This window comes from Chlamydotis macqueenii, chromosome W, assembly GCF_036417535.1.
Source record: "Chlamydotis macqueenii isolate bChlMac1 chromosome W, bChlMac1.mat, whole genome shotgun sequence".
NCBI lineage: Eukaryota > Metazoa > Chordata > Aves > Otidiformes > Otididae > Chlamydotis > Chlamydotis macqueenii.
In genome coordinates this window covers 6,650,251-6,669,453 of record NC_141592.1, presented here as the reverse complement: position 1 = coordinate 6,669,453, position 19,203 = coordinate 6,650,251, and the positions used below count along the sequence as shown (strand labels likewise).

At 43.7% G+C, this 19,203-nt stretch overlaps 1 protein-coding gene across 1 annotated transcript in view; it reads right to left on the bottom strand.

Annotated features, from left to right (window-relative positions):
• The window catches only part of LOC147596559 (E3 ubiquitin-protein ligase UHRF2-like), a 74,596-nt gene that overhangs the window by 11,973 nt on the left and 43,420 nt on the right, over nt 1–19,203 (bottom strand). Inside the window, exons 7-8 of the mRNA XM_086769578.1 lie at nt 4,416–4,522; nt 1,690–1,852 (exon numbers count right to left, since the gene is read on the bottom strand). Coding sequence (XP_086625704.1) covers nt 1,690–1,852; nt 4,416–4,522 — 270 coding nt within the window. The remainder of the gene's footprint in view (nt 1–1,689; nt 1,853–4,415; nt 4,523–19,203) is intronic.

Here is a 19,203-nt window from a genome sequence, read left to right as displayed (position 1 = left end):
AGGAGGCTGTGGCCCGTGGAGGGCCCGCTAGGGCAGCTGTTCTGGAGGGACTGCACCCCATGGAAGAGATGACCCACGCCAGAGCAGTTTCAGGAAGGACTGTGGCCTGTGGGAGGGACCCCACAACAGAGCAGGGGAGGAATGTGAGGAGTTCTTCCCCCAACCATGAAGCAGCAGCGTAAAACAACACGTGATGAACTGGCCACAACCCCCATTCCCTCTTCCCCCCTGTGCCGCTCAGGGGGAGGAAGGTAGTAGAGATAATGTTAAGCCCGGGAAGAGGGAGGGGTGGGGGGAGGTTATCTTGTTCTCTGTCTCATTATCCTGCTGTTTTTAGTAATAAATGAATAGTTTTCCCCAAGTCAAGTCTGTTTTGCCTGTGACGGTAACTTTAAGGATTTCTCCCTGTCCTTATCTCAAACCTCGAGCCGTTTTTCTTATATTATCTCTCCCTATTCTCTCGGAGGGTGGAGGGAATGAGAGACTGCATAGTCTGGTCCCGATCAGGGCTGAACTACGACAGCAGGATAATGAGAGAGGAAAAAAAACAACCCCCCCCCACTCCTCCCCTCTTCTGGGGCTTAACTTCATTTCAAATTATCTCTACGTCCTTCCTCCTCCCTCGAGTGGCACAGGGGGAGTAGGGAATGGGGGTTGCGCCTCACATTCCTCCCCATCGTGGGGTCCCTCCCATGGGCTACAGTCCTTCATGAACTGCTCCGGCGTGGGGTCTTTTTCCACGGGGTGCAGTCCCTCAGGAACTGTCTGCCCCAGCACAGGCCCTCCACAGGCAACAGGCATCCGCCTGCCCCGACATGGGGTCCTCCACGGGCTGCAGGTGGATCTCTGCTCCTCCGTGGACCTCCATGGGCTGCAGAGGGACAGTCTGCTTCACCATGGTCATCACCACAGGCTGCAGGGGAATCTCTGCCAGGAGCAGCATTACTCCTCCCCCTCCTTCTTCACTGACCTTGGCGCCTGCAGCCGTTCCTCACAAGAAATTCTTCACAATCAGGCTCAGGCAGATGCCTCTCAGGTTCTTTTCACATATTCTCTCTTCACTTCTCTCAGCCAGGTCGGGTGGTCCAGGACAAGTCAGGCCCAGACAGCCACCCAGTGGGAGGCCAGAGAGTGAGGGCCGCAAGGTCCACAAGGCTCGCGCCTCCCCCTCTCTGCCCCCGCTTCTGCTTCTTCCTCTGTTTTTTTTTTAATTTTCCCCTTCTTAAATACATTATCACTGTTGCCAATTAGCTCGGCCTTGGCCAGCAGTGTGTCCACCCTAGAGCCTGCTGGGTCCACTGGACTTCTAGCAGCTTCTTGCGGAAGCTGCCACTGTAGCCCACCTGCTACACAAAAACCAGCGCACACAGCCAACAGCTAGCTGGGGTGACCATTGGGGCTGCAGCTTAAGCCTGCAGGTGAGCAGAGCAGGCAGCAGCCTCATAACTGGCAGTGCACCACCCTTCTCGCATGTACATCTGTGTGCAATCTGTCAATGCCACAGTTGGAATGGAATGGAATACTTCATTTCACTACAGAATGAGGTAGGCTAAAATGTCCTCATGGTAACAAAAGAATTATTCCTTCAAAAGCAATAATAGAGAGTTTGCTATGTAACACACAAAAGACTCTTTAAAAACATGTTTTAAGAAAAATGTAATGCTATACATACAGCAAAAATCATAATACCTTGTAAATGCCATCATATCTGTTGCCTTCCTCTGGGGCATATTTGCTGATCCGTCTTCCTTTTGAACTGCGCACTACTCGGACTGGCTTACCAGCTCTCCAGTTCTTAGACTCTGCTCCATTTTTATCATCCAATGGGGCATCACAGTTAAGGGCCAATGCCCTGAAAATCACATTAAATAACTTAATAAAACAGATTGCTTTATACAACATACTATTGAGAATCAGTGTGACAAGATCAAATTTGTTTTCCTTATTCAATTATGATTACTAAGCAGAAGAAGAATTTGCAATGAATTCTTCTGTAGAATGCAATACCGATGGAAGCACTGAGATCAACTCTACCATGTGTGAGAATAGGAATAGAATTACAATATATTTAGTTCCAAATGTTCACCATGAAAACTCAGCTAATATAGTTAAAGAAAATAAACCAATCCCTTCAAGTTTAATATTTTTTTCATTTTAAAAAATAATTATTTCTCAAATAACATGGAAGGATTTCAAAAAGTTGTAACAATGGCAAATTGTCTCTCTGACTATTCCAAATTACTGCATATTTTTAGGCTTTTAAAGTGTGCATGAATTGATAAACATTATGAAAAGTAACATATGGAAAAAAGTACATAGTAACTATCAAGAAATATCTCTGTAACAAATATTACTCTTCTTAGTCCATTAACTATCTAAGTTTACAAGTTAAATGCCATGAACGAACTCATAGACAAGTAAACCATAATATCCTTCTTTTCTATGCATTTTGATCTAGAAGAGTATAGCTAGATCATCAAAGATTCAGAAAAGAATAAATATCAGTAAACACCACAAAATGTTCTTTGTTTAGTTGCAGCATCTCCCACATCACATTTTAGCTTTAAGAATGGATGAGAATAAGAATGTATATGCATGAGGGGGGAAAAGTATTGGTTTTGGCAGGAAGTTAAAATCTTTATGGACAAACCTTTATCCTTCCAAAAGAATAAATCTCATTGACAGAGCTGGCATTTCTTAGAGGAACATTATAATAATGTAGAGGAACATTAAGCAACAGTATTTATATTATCTAAATTTAGCCATTTGGATCTCCATAAAATTGATGAGCAGAAGTAGGCTCCAGCTTGCTCTGAGTATCTCATGAAGCACTCACACTTTTATCCACTATTTATATAGGTATCCTATTCTAGACACTTGGAGTAAGATAGTATGAATCCCCTCCCTGACTAAACAGTTTGAACATAAAATATTTGTATAGCCATACATTGATTTGAGTGTAGATGAACAAAAGTCTCTGGAATCAGGTTCAAACCCAACCACATACCACAAAAGAAACAATGGCGCTCAGAAAAATATGGCAAAATCTATAGCCTGCAATATACAGAAAAGTAAGGAAAGGTGAAATACTGCAGGTTTAAAAAGTATTTATTTTGTACAGACAAAATAAGAAAATTCTGGACAAACAAAAAACCAATTCTGATTCTATTATATGCAACCATACTGTCCTCCTTCAATCATCAGAAGGGTTAAGAACATTAGACCCAAAGAAAAGACTACCACCAGCCAGACAAAATGGATAACTGGTAGCACCACGTTATACTCCATGCACCTCAACTACTACACAGCAACCAGACATACACTTTGCCAATGACTTTCACAAGCATTTGCTGAGAGCAGAGGAATGACAAGACTAAGGAGCCTAGGTTTTATTCCAGGTTCCAATAAAAAGTTTGGTTTAATGATTAAAAGCCGTTATAAACCTGCTGCCCAAATCTATTTTTTGTCTCTCTTCTTCCATGCTCTTGTTTCTGTTACATCTATCTCCTCCAGTATCTCAGTCAGGCTTTTCTTCTTTCTCCTCTGAGTACCAGCACAGAGCCTGAAAGAATGCCTCCTTAATCAATTTTGGTGCTTGACAGAAGCACAGCACATCCAATGTCAGATCTGGTAGAGAAAGTCCCAGTCAACCTTAGTACCCCATAGCCACTGCATGGTTAGTTGCTTCTTGCATATGGTATACATTTAGAAATGTAAAGGTATTGAGAATTCCTAGAGTTTAGGCAGGCTATTTACGGAACATAAATATACTTTAAGTAAATGTCTAATTTATTTTTTCAATTTTTTTTTTCTTCAGTCAATTGTTTTTTGCCTACATTTTGGCAAAAAAATAGGCCAACTTTTATCAGGGACACCAAAACACACAACCTAAAGGCAAAGCAATACTAATTCCTTGTTCTTCATACAAAATATGAAGGCACTAAAGGCTATCAAAAATATGTAAGATTCCTTTTAGTATGGGCGAATGAACATACTTTCTTCATATCTAACTTTCATAAATTGTTAAACCATTTAAGATGAAACTTTATAAGAACAATCTGAGGCAAACACCTAGCACAGAAAATTTCAGCTTAAGAGGTTTAAGTTTGGCAAACTTCTAATCAATTGAAAACCAAGTCTTCTCATAAGAAGTGTTGGACAATTTCAACTGGATACATAACTACCAGCTGAACCTGTAATACAGCAATATATTTTCATCAGTTACAAATAATTATTTAAATCAACATAACATCATGTTTGACAAAATGCCTCTAAACAGCAGGAGGCACCACTGTTTACAGGAGCAGAAGATGTATAAGAGGGAACAAATTTTGCAAAATATATTTTTAAAATTAAAGGAATAAAACTCAACTCTTTGATCTGGAACATTTTTTAATTTAGTCTTAGAAACTTACCTGTTCATGTGTGTTAATGTTTGATCAAATGAATGTTCTCCAATTCTTTTATTTCCAGAAAGATCTCTACCTCCACTCCCAGTATAAGTGAATTCATCTCCTCGGTCCTATGTAAGAAGATTATCCTCCATTTTAGCATTCTTTATTAAAGCATCTGAACCGAAAACCTGCTCCTTCATTGGTTCTATTTACTCAAACAAGAACAATTGCCTGAGGCAAAGAAAATCATGCTCAGTTTTAACATCATTCTCCTTTCAGAGTAACCATGACAGCAAAAAGCTACTGGTTCAGATGCAACATATTCATCAGAAAGTGATTACAAAAAAATACACCTGCCTTAAAATATTCTTTGAACTCCTCAAGCATTACTTTTACTCACACAAATATTTCTGACAGAGGGAATGCATTCTAGCTAGTGTTTACTCATTCTCTAACTTCACAGCTTACAAGAAAATCCCATTTGGAAAATATGCAATACATACATCACTCAGAGGCCTCACTTTCACTTGTTCATGGGAGCACCAAGAAGGCACAGCACTTTGTACTTAAGTATTTTACTTCAATAACACTATATTCATTTACTATCAAGTAAAAACATTCAGGAAAAAAAAAAAACCAAAGAAAAAGGAGGTGTCTAAGGTTTTTTGTTTGGTTGGTCTTGTTTTTTGCATTTGCAGAGGTCGCCCCCACCTCGATTTCAGTTGTTCTGAACTGCTAAGAGCTTTGAAGGCTCTTTCAGATGCAAATTTTATGAACTGACATAATTCTGTAGTAGTCTGTATTTACTAATGAAGAATTATGTGAAATTGAATGAAGGTTGATTAAACATTCCTTTAAAACAAACTTTGAAAATAATGAAAATATACATAGCACTTAAATGAAGCCACTATTATTATTTTTTCTGTCATCTGTCACAAATTCACAATACTCATAACAAATCCAAGTATTTTAGAAAAGACACAAATATATTTATAATAATGTCTCTCTTTTAAAATGCAGATCTTTTACAAAGTAAAAGTAGATGTAAGGCCTGGGCATACATGCTTACTTGTCCTATATCCCTTCAGTGTTCTACACATGAATGGGCAAAATGCTATAGATTTGGGGCAGACTGGAAATCCAGGAGAAGGAAAGTGAGGAACAAATGGAACGCTATATTTTTAGCAGAATTACAGCTTTAAGCATTTGCATCTTAGCCATCTCAATGAGGGTAGGGGATGGAGATCCAACCAGCAGCAAAGACGCAAGGGTTGTTGATGGGTTAGAAACCATGGAAGCGCCTGAGAACAGTCACATAGGAATTAGGGCTTCTCCCCTAAAAAAGGTGACAGGATCAATGGCCCAACTGAAATGCATCTACACCAATGCACGCAGCATGGGCAACAAAAAGGAGGAGTTAGAAGCCACTGTGCAGCTGGAAAAATTATGATATAATTGTAATAATGGAAACATGGCGGGATGACTCGCAGAACTGGAGTACTGCAATGGATGGCTATAAACTCTTCAGAAGGGATAGGCAAGGAAGGAGAGGCAGTGGAGTTGTATGTTGGGGAGTGTTTTGATTGTGTGGAGCCTGATGATGGTGATGAAAGGGTCAAGTGTTTATGGGTAAGAATCAGGGGGAAGGCCAACAAGGCAGATATGATGGAGGAAGTCTGTTATAAACCACCCAACCAGGATGACGAGGCAGATGAAATATTCTATAAGCAGCTGGGAGAAGTCTCACGATCGTTAGCCCTTGTTCTCATGGGGGACTTAAACTTAACAGATGTCTCCTGGAAATGCAATACAGCAGAGAGGAAACAGTCTAGGAGGTTCCTGGAGTGTGTGGAAGACAACTTCCAGATGAAGTTAGTGAGTGAGACAACAAGGGAAGGTGCCCTGCTGGACCTGTTGTTTGCGAACAGAGAAGGACTTGTGGGTGATGTGATGGTTGGAGGCCATCTTAAAAGAAAGGCTGAGAGACTTGGAGCTGTTCAGCCTGAAGAAGAGGAGGCTCCAGGGAGACCTTATAGCAGTCTTGCAGTACCTCAAGGGGGCCTACAGGAAAAATGGGGAGAAACTCTTCAGCAGGGCCTGTTGTGATAGGACAAGGGGTAATGGTTTTAAACTAACAGAGAGTAGATTCCAACTAGAGATAAGGAAGAAATTTTTTACAGTGAGGGTGGTGGAACACTGGAACAGGCTGCCCAGAGAGGTGGTGGAAGCCCCATCCCTGGAAACATTCAAGGCCAGGTTGGACGGGGCTCTGAGCAACCTGATCTGGTTGGAGATGTCCCTGCTCCTTGCAGGGGGGTTGGATTAGATGACCTTTGAAGGTCCCGTCCAACCCTATCCATTCTATGATGCTATGATTCTATAAGACCCCAGATTGGAAAAGAGGATTGGATGAGCAAAAGTGCCATCAGGTTACTGACTGACTGTGTGGTGCTTATCTCCCACCAGGGTTAACCCACAACAGCTTGAAAGAACAAAATCCACAGTCCCAGTATCCATATGTCATGAAGATGATTCTTACGTAATGCTCAAGCCATTCTTTTTTTTTTTCTCTCAACTTTCACAGGCACATGTGCATGTATAAACACACTCATATACATTTATACATATATTTTATGTAGTGTTGAAAATAATGTAACATTGACTCATTGTCACTGGGCCAACAGTTGAATGTGAAACATGGTTGTCTTTGTAGTACAAGTACTTTTCAGTCACTGAATAACAAACATGGAATTTCAAGGCCGGGTTGGATGAGGCTCTGAGCAACCTGATCTGGTTGGAGATGTCCCTGCTCCTTGCAGGGGGGTTGGACTAGATGACCTTTGAAGGTCCCTTCCAACCCTAACCATTCTATGATGCTATGGTTCTAATTAGAGCTCTTCTCTTTTGGTAATACATGCTGGGCTATTGCTGAACAAGTTTGTAGGGGGGGGGAGACTCTTCCATCTTTTGACTGGAAGCAGTAATAATAGCTACACTTAGGCTCTATTACTTAGAACTTAATTTATAATGCATTAAATCTTCAGCTAGTACCAGGAGACAATAAGCTGCTGTCTGCTGTTGACAAAGGTAGCTCTGTCTAGATGTGAACAGTAGTTATCATCTGATTGAAATATATTGAGTTTTGCATTATGTAATGAATCAGCTGGATAGCTTTGCTGAAAGGTAAAAATAGCAGAGGAAAAAAGGTATAGGTTTATTTTTTATTTCTTCTGGCAAGAAGAAAAATTGAGATACTCTAATCCAAGAATTCTGTGCTTGTTAGCAGGGAGTGGTTTGATATATCTTGATGTTTATGGATTGAAAGCTGGTTTTGGAAGTGTTTAGTATTTCAGAGTAATGCAGCATTATTGCAAGGACCTTGGGTTTTTCCTGGCTCTAGCAAAGGCACTGGAATTTGAAAGCTCCAGCTATCATGGGAAAAGTAAAACCTACTAACCCTTTCAGTGATGTTTCCACTGAAGTGAAAGAAGAGCCTGGGCTGGAAAATGTCTGATCAGTGAGGGAGGAGCAATGTCAGCAACTGTTTCTTCACATCTAGCAAATGAAGGCTGGTAAAGAACTATTACTAGTAACTGGTATTATTTGAGAGGCATATGTGAGGAGTGTATTCTGGCACTGGTTTATGATTCCAGACATATGAGGTTTAAAAGCCTTCGTTTTCTGTGTTGTCTGTGGCATAAAAGTGGGGCATGTGTCTGATGCCACTTTGTCTCTTCAGGGTGTAATCATAACTGATGAGGAGGGGATAGAAGTTACTTATGTAACAGTGCAGTTACAAAAAAACTAAGAATGGTTGGGGGAGAGCATGGCTGCTTGCCAGTTGTGGGAATTCTGCAACTGCCACCTAGACCATGGTAGGAATTATGCAGATGCCACCTCAACAGGGTTCGTCCCTACATTCTGCTTTAATAAAAGAATCAGAGTTCCTTCTTCTACTATGTTTAACATGCAATAGTAGGTACAGCTCAAGCTGAGTGCCTCCGAAGAGAGATCCTGCCTGTCGATTGTTATTTGATTTTATAGCCTCTATAGGTTGCTTGATTTCCTGATGGCACTTTTGCTCATCCAATCCTCTTTTCCAGTCTGGGGTCTTATAGAATCATAGCATCATAGAATGGTTAGGGTTGGAAGGGACCTTCAAAGGTCATCTAGTCCAACCCCCCTGCAAGGAGCAGGGACATCTCCAACCAGATCAGGTTGCTCAGAGCCTCATCCAGCCTGGCCTTGACTGTTTCCAGGGATGGGGCATCCACCACCTCTCTGGGCAACCTGTTCCGGTCTTCCACAATCCTCAGGGTAAAAATTTTTTTCCTAATATCCAATCTAAATCTGCCTCCCTCTATTTTAAAACCATTACCCCTCGTCCTATCACAACAGGCCCTACTGAACAGCCTCTCCCCATCTTTCTTGTAGGCCCCCTTGAGGTACTGGAAGACCACTATAAGGTCTCCCCGGAGCCTCCTCTTCTCCAGGCTGAACAGCCCCAACTCTCTCAGCCCGTCTTCATAGGAAAGGTGCTCCAGCCCTCTGATCATCTTTGTGGCCCTCCTCTGGACCTTCTCCAACTGGTCCATGTCCTTCTTATGTTGGGGGCTCCAGAGCTGGATGTAGTACTCCAGGTGGGGTCTCACCAGGGCAGAGTAGAGGGGGAGAATCACCTCCCTCGACCTGCTGGCCACGCTCCTCTTGATGCAGCCCAGGATGCGGTTGGCCTTCTGGGCCGCAAGGGCGCATTGTCGGCTCATGTTGAGCTTCTCATCTACCATCACTCCCAAGTCCTTCTCCTCAGGGCTGCTCTCCATCCATTCCCTGCCCAGCCTATATTTGTGCCTGGGATTGCCCCGACCCACATGCAGGACCTTGCACTTGGCCTGGTTGAACTTCATGAGGTTTGCATGGGCCCACCTCTCCAGCCTGTCAAGGTCCCTCTGGATGGCATCCCTCCCTTCAGGCGTGTTGACGGCACCACACGGCTTGGTGTTGTCGGTGAACTTGCTGAGGGTGCACTCTATCCCACTGTCCATGTCGCCAACAAAGATGTGAAACAGGGCCGGGCCCAATACCGACCCCTGAGGAATGCCACTCGTCACTGGTCTCCACTTGGACATTGAGCCATTGACCACCACTCTCTGAGTGCGGCCATCCAGCCAATTCCTTATCCACCGAGTGGTCCGTCCATCAAACCCATGTCTCTCGAGTTTAGAGAGAAGGATGTAGTGTGGGACAGTGTCAAATGCCTTGCACAAGTCCAGGTGGATGACGTCAGTTGCTCGTCCCTTGTCCACCGATGCTGTCACCCCGTCATAGAAGGCCACCAAATTGGTCAGGCATGATCTGCCCTTGGTGAAGCCATGTTGGCTGTCACCAATCACCTCCTTGCTCACCATGTGCCTTAGCATGGTTTCCAGGAGAATCTGCTCCATGACCTTGCCAGGAAAAGAGGTGAGACTGACCAGAATGTGCTCTTAAAGGTGCAGAAGCAGGTCGTCCCCATGTGCTGAAAGATGAGCTGGCAGGGAAGAAGACCAGCCTGACTGAACAGAGAGCTTTGGCTGGAACTCAGGAAAGAAAAGGAGAGTTTATGACCTTTGGAAGAAGGGGCAGGCAACTTAGGAGGACTACAAGTATGTCACGAGGCTATGCAGGGAGAAAATTGGAAGGGCAAAGCCCAATTAGAACTTAATCTGGCTCCTGTGATAAAAGACGTTTCTATAAATACATTAACAACAAAAGGAGGGCTAAGGAGAATCTCCATCCTTTATTGGATGCAGGGGGGAAACATAGTGACAAAGGATGAGGAAAAGGCTGAGGTATTTAATGCTTTCTTTGCCGCAGTCTTTAATAGTAAAACCAATTGTTCTCGGGGTATCCAGCCCCCTGAGCTGGAAGACAGGGATGGGGAGCAGAATGAAGCCCCCATAATCCAAAGGGAAATGGTTAGCGACCTGCTACACCACTTAGACACACACTGGGGCCAGATGGGATCCACCCAAGGGTACAGAGGGAGCTGGCAGAAGTGCTCACCAAGCCACTCTCCATCATTTATCAGCAGTCCTGGCTAACCAGGGAGGTCCCAGATGACTGGAGGTTAGCACATGTGACACCTGTCTACAAGAAGGGCCAGAAGGAGGAGCCGGGGAACTACAGGCCTGTCAGCCTGACTTCAGTGCCAGGGAAGATTATGGAGCAGATCATCTTGAGTGCCATCACATGGCACATAACAGGACAACCAGGGGATCAGGCCCAGCCAGCATGGGTTCATGAAAGGCAGATCCTGCTCAACTAACCTGATCTCCTTCTATGACAAGGTGACCCACTTAGTGAATGAGGGAAAGGCTGTGGATGTTGTGTCCAGTTCTGGAGCCCCCAACACAAGAAGGACATGGACCAGTTGGAGAAGGTCCAGAGGAGGGCCACGAAGATGATAAAAGGGCTGGAGCACCTCTCTTATGAGGACAGGCTGAGAGAGTTGGGGCTGTTCAGCCTGGAGAAGAGGAGGCTCCGGGGAGACCTGATAGCGGTCTTCCAGTACCTCAAGGGGGCCTACAAGAAAGATGGGGAAAGGCTGTTTAGTAGGGCCTGTTGCAATAGGACGAGGGGTAATGGTTTTAAAATAGAGGGGGGTAGATTTAGATTAGAAATTAGGAAAAAAATTTTTACGATGCGAGTTGTAGAACACTGGAACAGGTTGCCCAGAAAGGTGGTGGAGGCCCCATCCCTGGAAACGTTCAAGGCCAGGCTGGATGAGGCTCTGAGCAACCTGATCTAGTCGGGGATGTCCCTGCTCCTTGCAGGGGGGTTGGACTAGATGACCTTTGAAGGTCCCTTCCAACCCTAACCATTCTATGATTCTATGATTCTATGTTATCTACCTGGACTTTAGCAAAGCCTTTGACACCATTTCCCACAGCATTCTCCTGGAGTAACTGCCTCCTCATGGCTTGGACGGGTGTACTCTTCGCTGGGTGAAAAACTGGCTGGATGGCCGGGCCCAAAGAGTTGTGGTGAGCGGAGTTAAATCCAGTTGGCGGCCGGTCACAAGCGGTGTTCCCCAGGGCTCAGTGCTGGGGCCAGCCTTGTTTAATATCTTTATCAACGATCTGGACGAGGGGATCGAGTGCTCCCTCAGTAAGTTTGCAGGTGACACCAAACTGGGTGGGCGTGTCAATCTGCTTGAGGGTAGGAAGGCTCTGCAGAGGGATCTGGACAGGCTGGATCCATGGGCCGGGGCCAATTGTATGAGATTCAACAAGGCCAAGTGCCGGGTCCTGCACTTGGGTCACAACAGCCCCATGCAATGCTACAGGCTTGGGGAAGAGTGGCTGGAAAGTTGCTCAGCAGAAAAGGACCTGGGAGTGTTACTTGACAGCTGGCTGAATATGAGCCAGCTGTGTGCCCAGGTGGCCAAGAAGGCCAACAGCATCCTGGCTTGTATCAGAAATAGTGTGGCCAGCAGTAGTAGGGAAGTGATTGTGCCCCCATACTCAGCACTGGTGAGGCCGCACCTCGAATACTGTGTGCAGTTTTGGGCCCCTCAGTACAAGAAGGACGTTGAGTTGCTGGAGCGCGTCCAGAGAAGGGCAACGATTGTTTAGTCTGGAGAAGAGGAGGCGGAGGGGAGACCTCATTGCTCTCTACAGCTACCTGAAAGGAGGGTGTAGGGAGGCGGGTGTTGGTCTCTTCTCCCAAATAACTAGTGATAGGACAAGAGGAAACGCCCTCAAGTTGCAGCAGGGGAGGTTTAGGCTGGATATTAGGAAACACTTCTTTACTGAAAGAGTGGTCAGGCACTGGAACAGGCTGCCCAAGGAAGTGGTGGAGTCACCATCCCTGGAGGTGTTCAAAGAAGGTGTAGACGTGGCACTTTGGGACATGGTTTAGTAGGCATGGTGTGTTAGGTTGACGGTTGGACTTGATAATCTTGGAGGTCTTTTCCAACCTTAAGATTCTATGATTCTATGATTAACGGTTGGACTCGATCTTAAAGGTCCTTTCCAACCTAAATGATTCTATGATTCTACGATAATTGTTACAGATCAAATAACCAGAGGATGGTATCTCTTCTTAGAACTTTTCAGTATAACAGTACCCCTTATCTCATTTCTGTTCATCTTCTCAAAAGCACTTCACATGTCAAAACATCAGACAAAAACTAATTGTGGGGAAAGACAGCACAGTTGCTGGAATTGGAAGAAAACAGGACTGATGAGCAACTTAAACAGAACCCTCATCATTTTAAAGAAGAACAGGGGTGCTGATTTGGAGGAAGGGGGGAAATGGAAAGGACGTTGAACCTCTGATATAAGATGAAATAGGATATACAACTAGCAATCCCTATAACAGGGAAAGAGAAAGTGGAAGAATATGGAATAGCTATCATGGAGAAAGGAAGTCTAGACTGGCAAGAAATAGGGCTACGCAGTGATTAGAGTAAGGTAAGTATGGGCATAAATACAGTTTCTGGCACATAGGAGCGATACTGGCAGAGTAGGAGAGAAGAATGAAAGATATACAGAACCTACTCCCACAGGAGATAATGCATTTTTCTTTGAAATTGGAATATGCCAGGAATACACACACAGGCAACTACTAAGGATCTGCTGATGGATAGTGACTCATTAAACCATGATTCCTCAATAACTTTAAGTTATGATCCTACTTACAGACAATTCAGGATCTTTCTATCAACTTTTGCAATGTTCAACTGACAGTCTGTGTGTGACAGGTGAGGGTTGAAGGCTGCTTAAATTTCAACAGGATCTGAGGGCAGAGCTCAAGATACTGATACTACCATAAATTCTGTACTGGACAGGCAAAGAGAAGACTGAAAAAGGTACCAATCAGCAAAGGGAATGTTAGTGGTATCTGCATTCCAACTGTTTATCAGAGGCCTCAAATCCCTCTTCAGAAACAAAAAATGCTGCTAGAACACATTCTTATCTTTCCTTTCTTCCTTCCTCCTATCTTTTACCCAATTTTTCCTACCTTTAAAATAGGTAACTTTTGTCCTATTTCTCTTCTGCTTTCCAAAACTTGATTTTGCTTCCTTGCACCAAAACTTTCTGTCAGCAGCTAACAAGACTTTTTGGTATTCTTTCTTCTCTTAATGTTTTGTGTCTTCCTCCCTCTTTCCTTACATTGTTTCCATAAAATTATTTCTTAACTGTCCTGTTTGTAAAGTACATCATGTTTTAGATCAAATGAGCTCCTGCACTGCATAAATTTTCTTTTATCTCAGTAGAAGCACTAACCTTAGAGACATTACAGCTGTGGGTACATTTTTCATAGGAGTGCCTCAACAAGCTACTCAGCCTCAAACAGAGAATGACAGACACAAAATAAGGTTACATTAAATCACACTTCTCTGTTGCAATGTTGGTTTCTCTGTTGTATACCTGGTTTTGAATCTAAAAAGTAATGAAGAATCAAAGAATAAGACTTTAAATTCCACCAATGTCCTCAAGCATAGTGTTCCTATTGGCTAGGCTCAACTCTCAAGTCATGCAGCAGTTCACAAGGATGTTAGCTGCTACAACACATGTGAATTTAGGCTATGTGAAGATGGTGCCAAATCTATTTTTTTCCTTTATCTTCTGTAGTATGCTCAGATTTCAACACCTTTAGCATCATCATTAATGATCTTGATAATGAACTGGGAGGAGTGGCTGATACTCCAGAGGGTTGTGCTGCCTTCCACCTTGAAGACTGAAGAAATGGGCTGAGAGGACAACAAGGAGAAGTGCAAAGTCCTGCACCTGGGGAAGAACAACCCCAAGCACCAGTATATGCTGGGGGCCGCCCAGTTGGAAAGCAGCTTTGCAGAAAAGAACCTGGAGGTCCTGGTGGGCACCAAGTTGAACATGAGCCAGCAATGTGCCCTTGGGGCAAAGAAGGTGTAGTGAACCTGACTGGAAGACTGTACATCTAGGAGTTAGTGATCCACATAACAGTTAAACTGAGTAGGCTCAGGCCTGTGCTGTGCTATGCTACTTGTCTTCCTGAGTATTGAGATGGACCATATTTTTCCTTGGACAATGCTGTCCTTAGAGACCTCCCAGCTTTCTTGAGCCCCTTTGCCCTTCAGCACTACCTACCACCTACCAGTTTCCTGAATAAGCCAGACTCTGCTCTTCTGAAGTCCAGGGTCTGTACTCTGCTACTTGCTTTCCTCATTACCTTCCGGAGCTTCAACTCTGCTAGTTCATGGGCACTGCAGCCAAGGCTTGTATTTATTATCACATTCCCAACCAGTTTTCCTACCTATTCCAAGCACCGAGGTTTCCCCCCCTCTGAGGTCCATTTCCCCCTTCAACCAAGGCTTTGTTCCTAACCACACCTCGTGTGCTGATTTTGGATCAGGAACCTGCAGACTACATCAGGTATTAGAAAGTGGTGGGTTGCTGCCAATGTCATCATGCCAAGAATGGGTGCTGATAGGGTGACACCAGGATGCTTCATCTGTCTGTCCGGGTGTTTCCTTGACAGCCAGGGAAAGCACCCCACCTCTACCCCAATCACTTTGGAAGGAAGTATTATCCTTTGGGCTGAGAACCAGAGAGAATCTAAAAGAGCAGCTTTTAAGATCATTCCATAAAGTCTGTGTGTGACTCTTTCCTCTATCAATAACACAATGTGATACTCTCCTTTAGGTAGGAACTAAGGTTCTTTGAGCAATCTGCCCCCTGTGTGTTCAGTCCTGAAAAGGGTTACAGAAAAGGCCTAAGAACTTGTTTTTTCATCTTTTAGGAAAAATAAGGTTGTCAACTGCTAGCTAATGCTTACATTAACTCATAACCTGCAATCAGTGACTGGATTTGTTCTTTATCAGTTTTTCACGCTCCAACCATGTCCTGGCCAATGGCAGGGACACTTATGATTGAACCAACAGAGTCTGAATAGAAGGCAGATTTGGACAGATTCTGTCATGCAATGACCAGTATTCAGCAGGAAATTGCTAAAATATAGGAAGACAGGATGGACCTTGATAACTCACTGAAGTTAAGAATTATGTTCAGGTCTTGGATAATATCTTTAATCAAAATGAAAAAAATGCATACAGGTTGACTCATTTCCTGTTTTAAATTGGTCTATTTTTCAGATACCCTATGTTCAAGAGAACCTCTTGAGGCTAATCTCAGCTATACGCATGTAGTAATGTGGACTTGAAGGAGTGAGGATTCAGCGTTGACACATTTAGTTGAATCCAGTCATCTTATGTCTTAAACACATCTTTCTGCTTTAATTGCCACCACATACTCTGAACTGTATTGTCTCTCCTAAGTGGGCTTCTCCTTACTGTAGAAAACCACAAAAAAATCACAGAATCACGGAATGGTTGAGGTTGGAAGGGACTTCTGGAGGTCTTCTGGCCCAACCCCCCCTGCTCAAGCAGGGCCACCTAGAGCTGGTTGCCCAGGACCATGTCCAGATGGCTGTTGAATATCTCCAAGGATGGAGACTCCACCACCTCTCTGGTCAACCTGTTCCAGTGCTCGGTTGCTCTCACAGTAAAAAAATGTTTCTTGATGTTCAGATGGAACCTCCTGTGTTTCCATTTGTGCCCATTGCCTCTTGTCCTGTCACTGGGCACCACTGAGAAGAGCCTAGCTCCGTCTTCTTTGCACCCTCTCTTCAGATATTTATACACATTCATAGAATCATAGAATCTTTAAGGTTGGAAAAGATCTCCAAGATCATCAAGTCCAACCATCAACCTAACACCACCATGCCTACTAAACCATGTCCTGAAGTGCCACGTCTACACGTTCTTTGAACACCTCCAGGGATGGTGACTCCACCGCTTCCTTTGGCAGCCTGTTCCATTGATGAGACCCCCTGCGAGCTTCCTGTTCTTTAGGCTAAACAGTCCCAGCTCTCTCAGCCTTTCCTCATAGGAGAGATGTTCTAGTCACTTAATCATCTTTATGGCCCTTTGCTGGACTCTCTCCAGTATGTCCATGTCTCTCTTGTACTGGGGAGCCCAGAACTGGACACAGGACTCTAGGCGTGGCTGCACCAGTGCTGAGTAGAGGGAAAGGATCACCTCCCTCGACCTGCTGGCAACACTCATAATGCAGCCCAAGATACCATTGGCCTTCTTTGCCCCAAGCCTTTGCTAGCTCATGTTCAACTTGGTGTCCACCAGGACCCCCAGGTCCTTTTCTGACAAGCTGCTTTCCAGCTGGGTAGCCTACAGCATATACTGGTGCTTGGGGTTGTTCTTCCCCAGGTGCAAGACTTTGCACCACTTCTTGTTGAACTTCATGAGGTTCCTGTCCACCCATTTCTCCAGCCTGTTGCGGTCCCTCTGGATGGCAGCACCACCTTCTGAGGTATAAGCCACTCCTCCCAGTTTTGTGTCATCAGGAAACTTAAAAATGTGACGCTGCTCCTATCTGTCTGTAGAGAGCCTCATCTGCTTATTCTTCCTGGTCATCCGGTCTGTAGCAGACACACACTATTATGCCACCCTTAGACTCTCAGTTGGCTCCTCATTTGTTCCCAGGCAGAGCTCCATGAACTCCAGCTGCTCTCTCACATAAAGTGCAAGTCCCCCTCCTTGTCTTTCCAGCCTGTCCTCCCTAAAGAGCCTGTATCCCTTCATTGCAACACATTGCAGCCTTCCTACTAGTAAGCAAATTATGGACTTCTAGTGACTTGTGAAGAGGTAAATTTGCCCTCTGCTCTGTGGTTTCCTCATCTGTTGATGTAATATGCTAACAAGAATATTAACTTTAGAATCATTTTTATTGTTATGCAATTACTGTGAAAGTGAAATCTACAGCAAACGTTAAGCTTTATTTCTCATGTCAGAACTCAAAGCTTGCTCTTCATGTTTAGTTATCTTAGTTTCAACATTTCAATACTAGAGATTAAAACTGACATTCTTGTTGGAAAGTGACTTAGAATTCCCATTCATTCAAGTTTACCATATTGTACCAGAATCTCCAAAAATTATTCAAGTCCCCATGTTGCATACAGAAGTTCTGCTCCAAAGAACTCAGTTGAGGGTCTGACAAGATGCAAGAGCGGGATAGGGCTAAGGACAGTAACGTGAGATAAATGTAAGTGTAGCCAAACAGTGTCAAGACATCTTCAGAGAACTATCCAAAATAGCTTCCAAGGTCTTTTAAGATAATTTAGAATGTTATACATGATGCTATTTTTCTCACTTGACACTGAATTGCATTTATTTTATTGCTGATCTCTGTTTGAAAGAGTTGCAGAACTTGGTAACCATTTTCTCCTATTCCTTGGTTCCCATCTTTCAGCCAGTTAACAAGGACCATACTTTTAAAACCATAACAATTGTATCTTTATAAGTCTTTGTTGGAGGACATGATTACAATATTTTTTTGGAGGTTAAAACTAAATTAAGTGTTCTGATTGCATCATCCCTATTCCACACGCTTGCTAACTTTCAAAGATTCCTAATAGATTTAAGATGTATGACTCTGACAAACACTAAAGAAATGGCTATATGACTTTTTAATTCTTTGCGTGTCTGTTATACTGGTTACACAGATTTGCTTGATCGGAGAGTGATATAAGAGTTAAAAATAATTAGGGTTTGGGGGTTTTTTTTGTGCTTAGCCATTTGTGAAATCTGAAAGCAAGTTTTGGCCTGCAATGGCATGTGTTGATGACAAATATTGTACTTACTCACTGGTAGAAGTCTATGATGATCTCCCTTTTTGGAACAGATGAGATTATCTTCATAATATTACTTCCAACTGTCTAGATTCACCTGACTGATTCAGTCTACCAGGATGGCTTTTTCCCCCCTAGACAGGCTTAGGTGATTTATATACTGTATATATTTCTGGTAATCTCTGTATTTATTAATAGAATTCCTGCTTAGTTAATGTAAATACAATCAGTATATTAGGTGGAAGAAAAATGAGTTGGTTCAATACTCATTTTCCATAGTAGTTGATGTTCAGGTTGCCTCAAATCCATGCTTTTATCTTCTTTGTGCCAAAACTTTAAATATTAACATAGTTTTCAAAGTGGTATGTGTATTGGGACTCTTGCGGAAGACACTGTATTCAAGGAGTTAGTTATCTTGAACAAGCCACATCTTCTCTATTGGGCCTTCTACTTAGGGCTTGAGAAGCCTGTATGTTACTAATATGATCTGTAACTTATAATATCTTTGGGAAAGGTAAGTTGTATGTGGCTCAAGGGGTGGAATGTAGTGATCCTGACCAGGACACCACTGTACATCAAAGAGTTAGTGATCCACATAACAGTTAACCCGAGTAAGCCCAGGCCTATGCTACACAGCACAGAATGGCCTTCAGGCCTGCGTTGTGCTGCACAAACCCCTTGGCCACAGGATAAACTCAGCCAGCTCATTGTAACAGAGGAGCCTGCGGGCAGCTCCCACTTGGTACTGGCGATTATGCCACCTGCGTGGCCTTGCCTTTATCTAAAAGTGCAGCAAGAAGTTCTCATGACAACATAGTTTCTGTTTTAACAGTAAAAATCATGGAGTTGTTTCCTCGTAAGAAAAGCCTATAATAGCTTGAATGACCAAAATGGGAGAACCTCTTCATGGACAGAGTCTGCATGGTGTGCTACCTGTGGATCGGAGGTCTGTTCAGTGCTACACTGCTCGGGGTTCCCACCATCTAAAGAGACTTAATATTATCTATTCTCTCTATTATGAAGGGACTGGAGCATCTCTCCTATGAGGAAAGTCTGAGAGAGCCGTGCTGTTCAGCCTGGAGAAGAGAAGGCTCAGAAGGGATCTCATCATTTTGTCTAAATACCTGAAGGGAGGGTA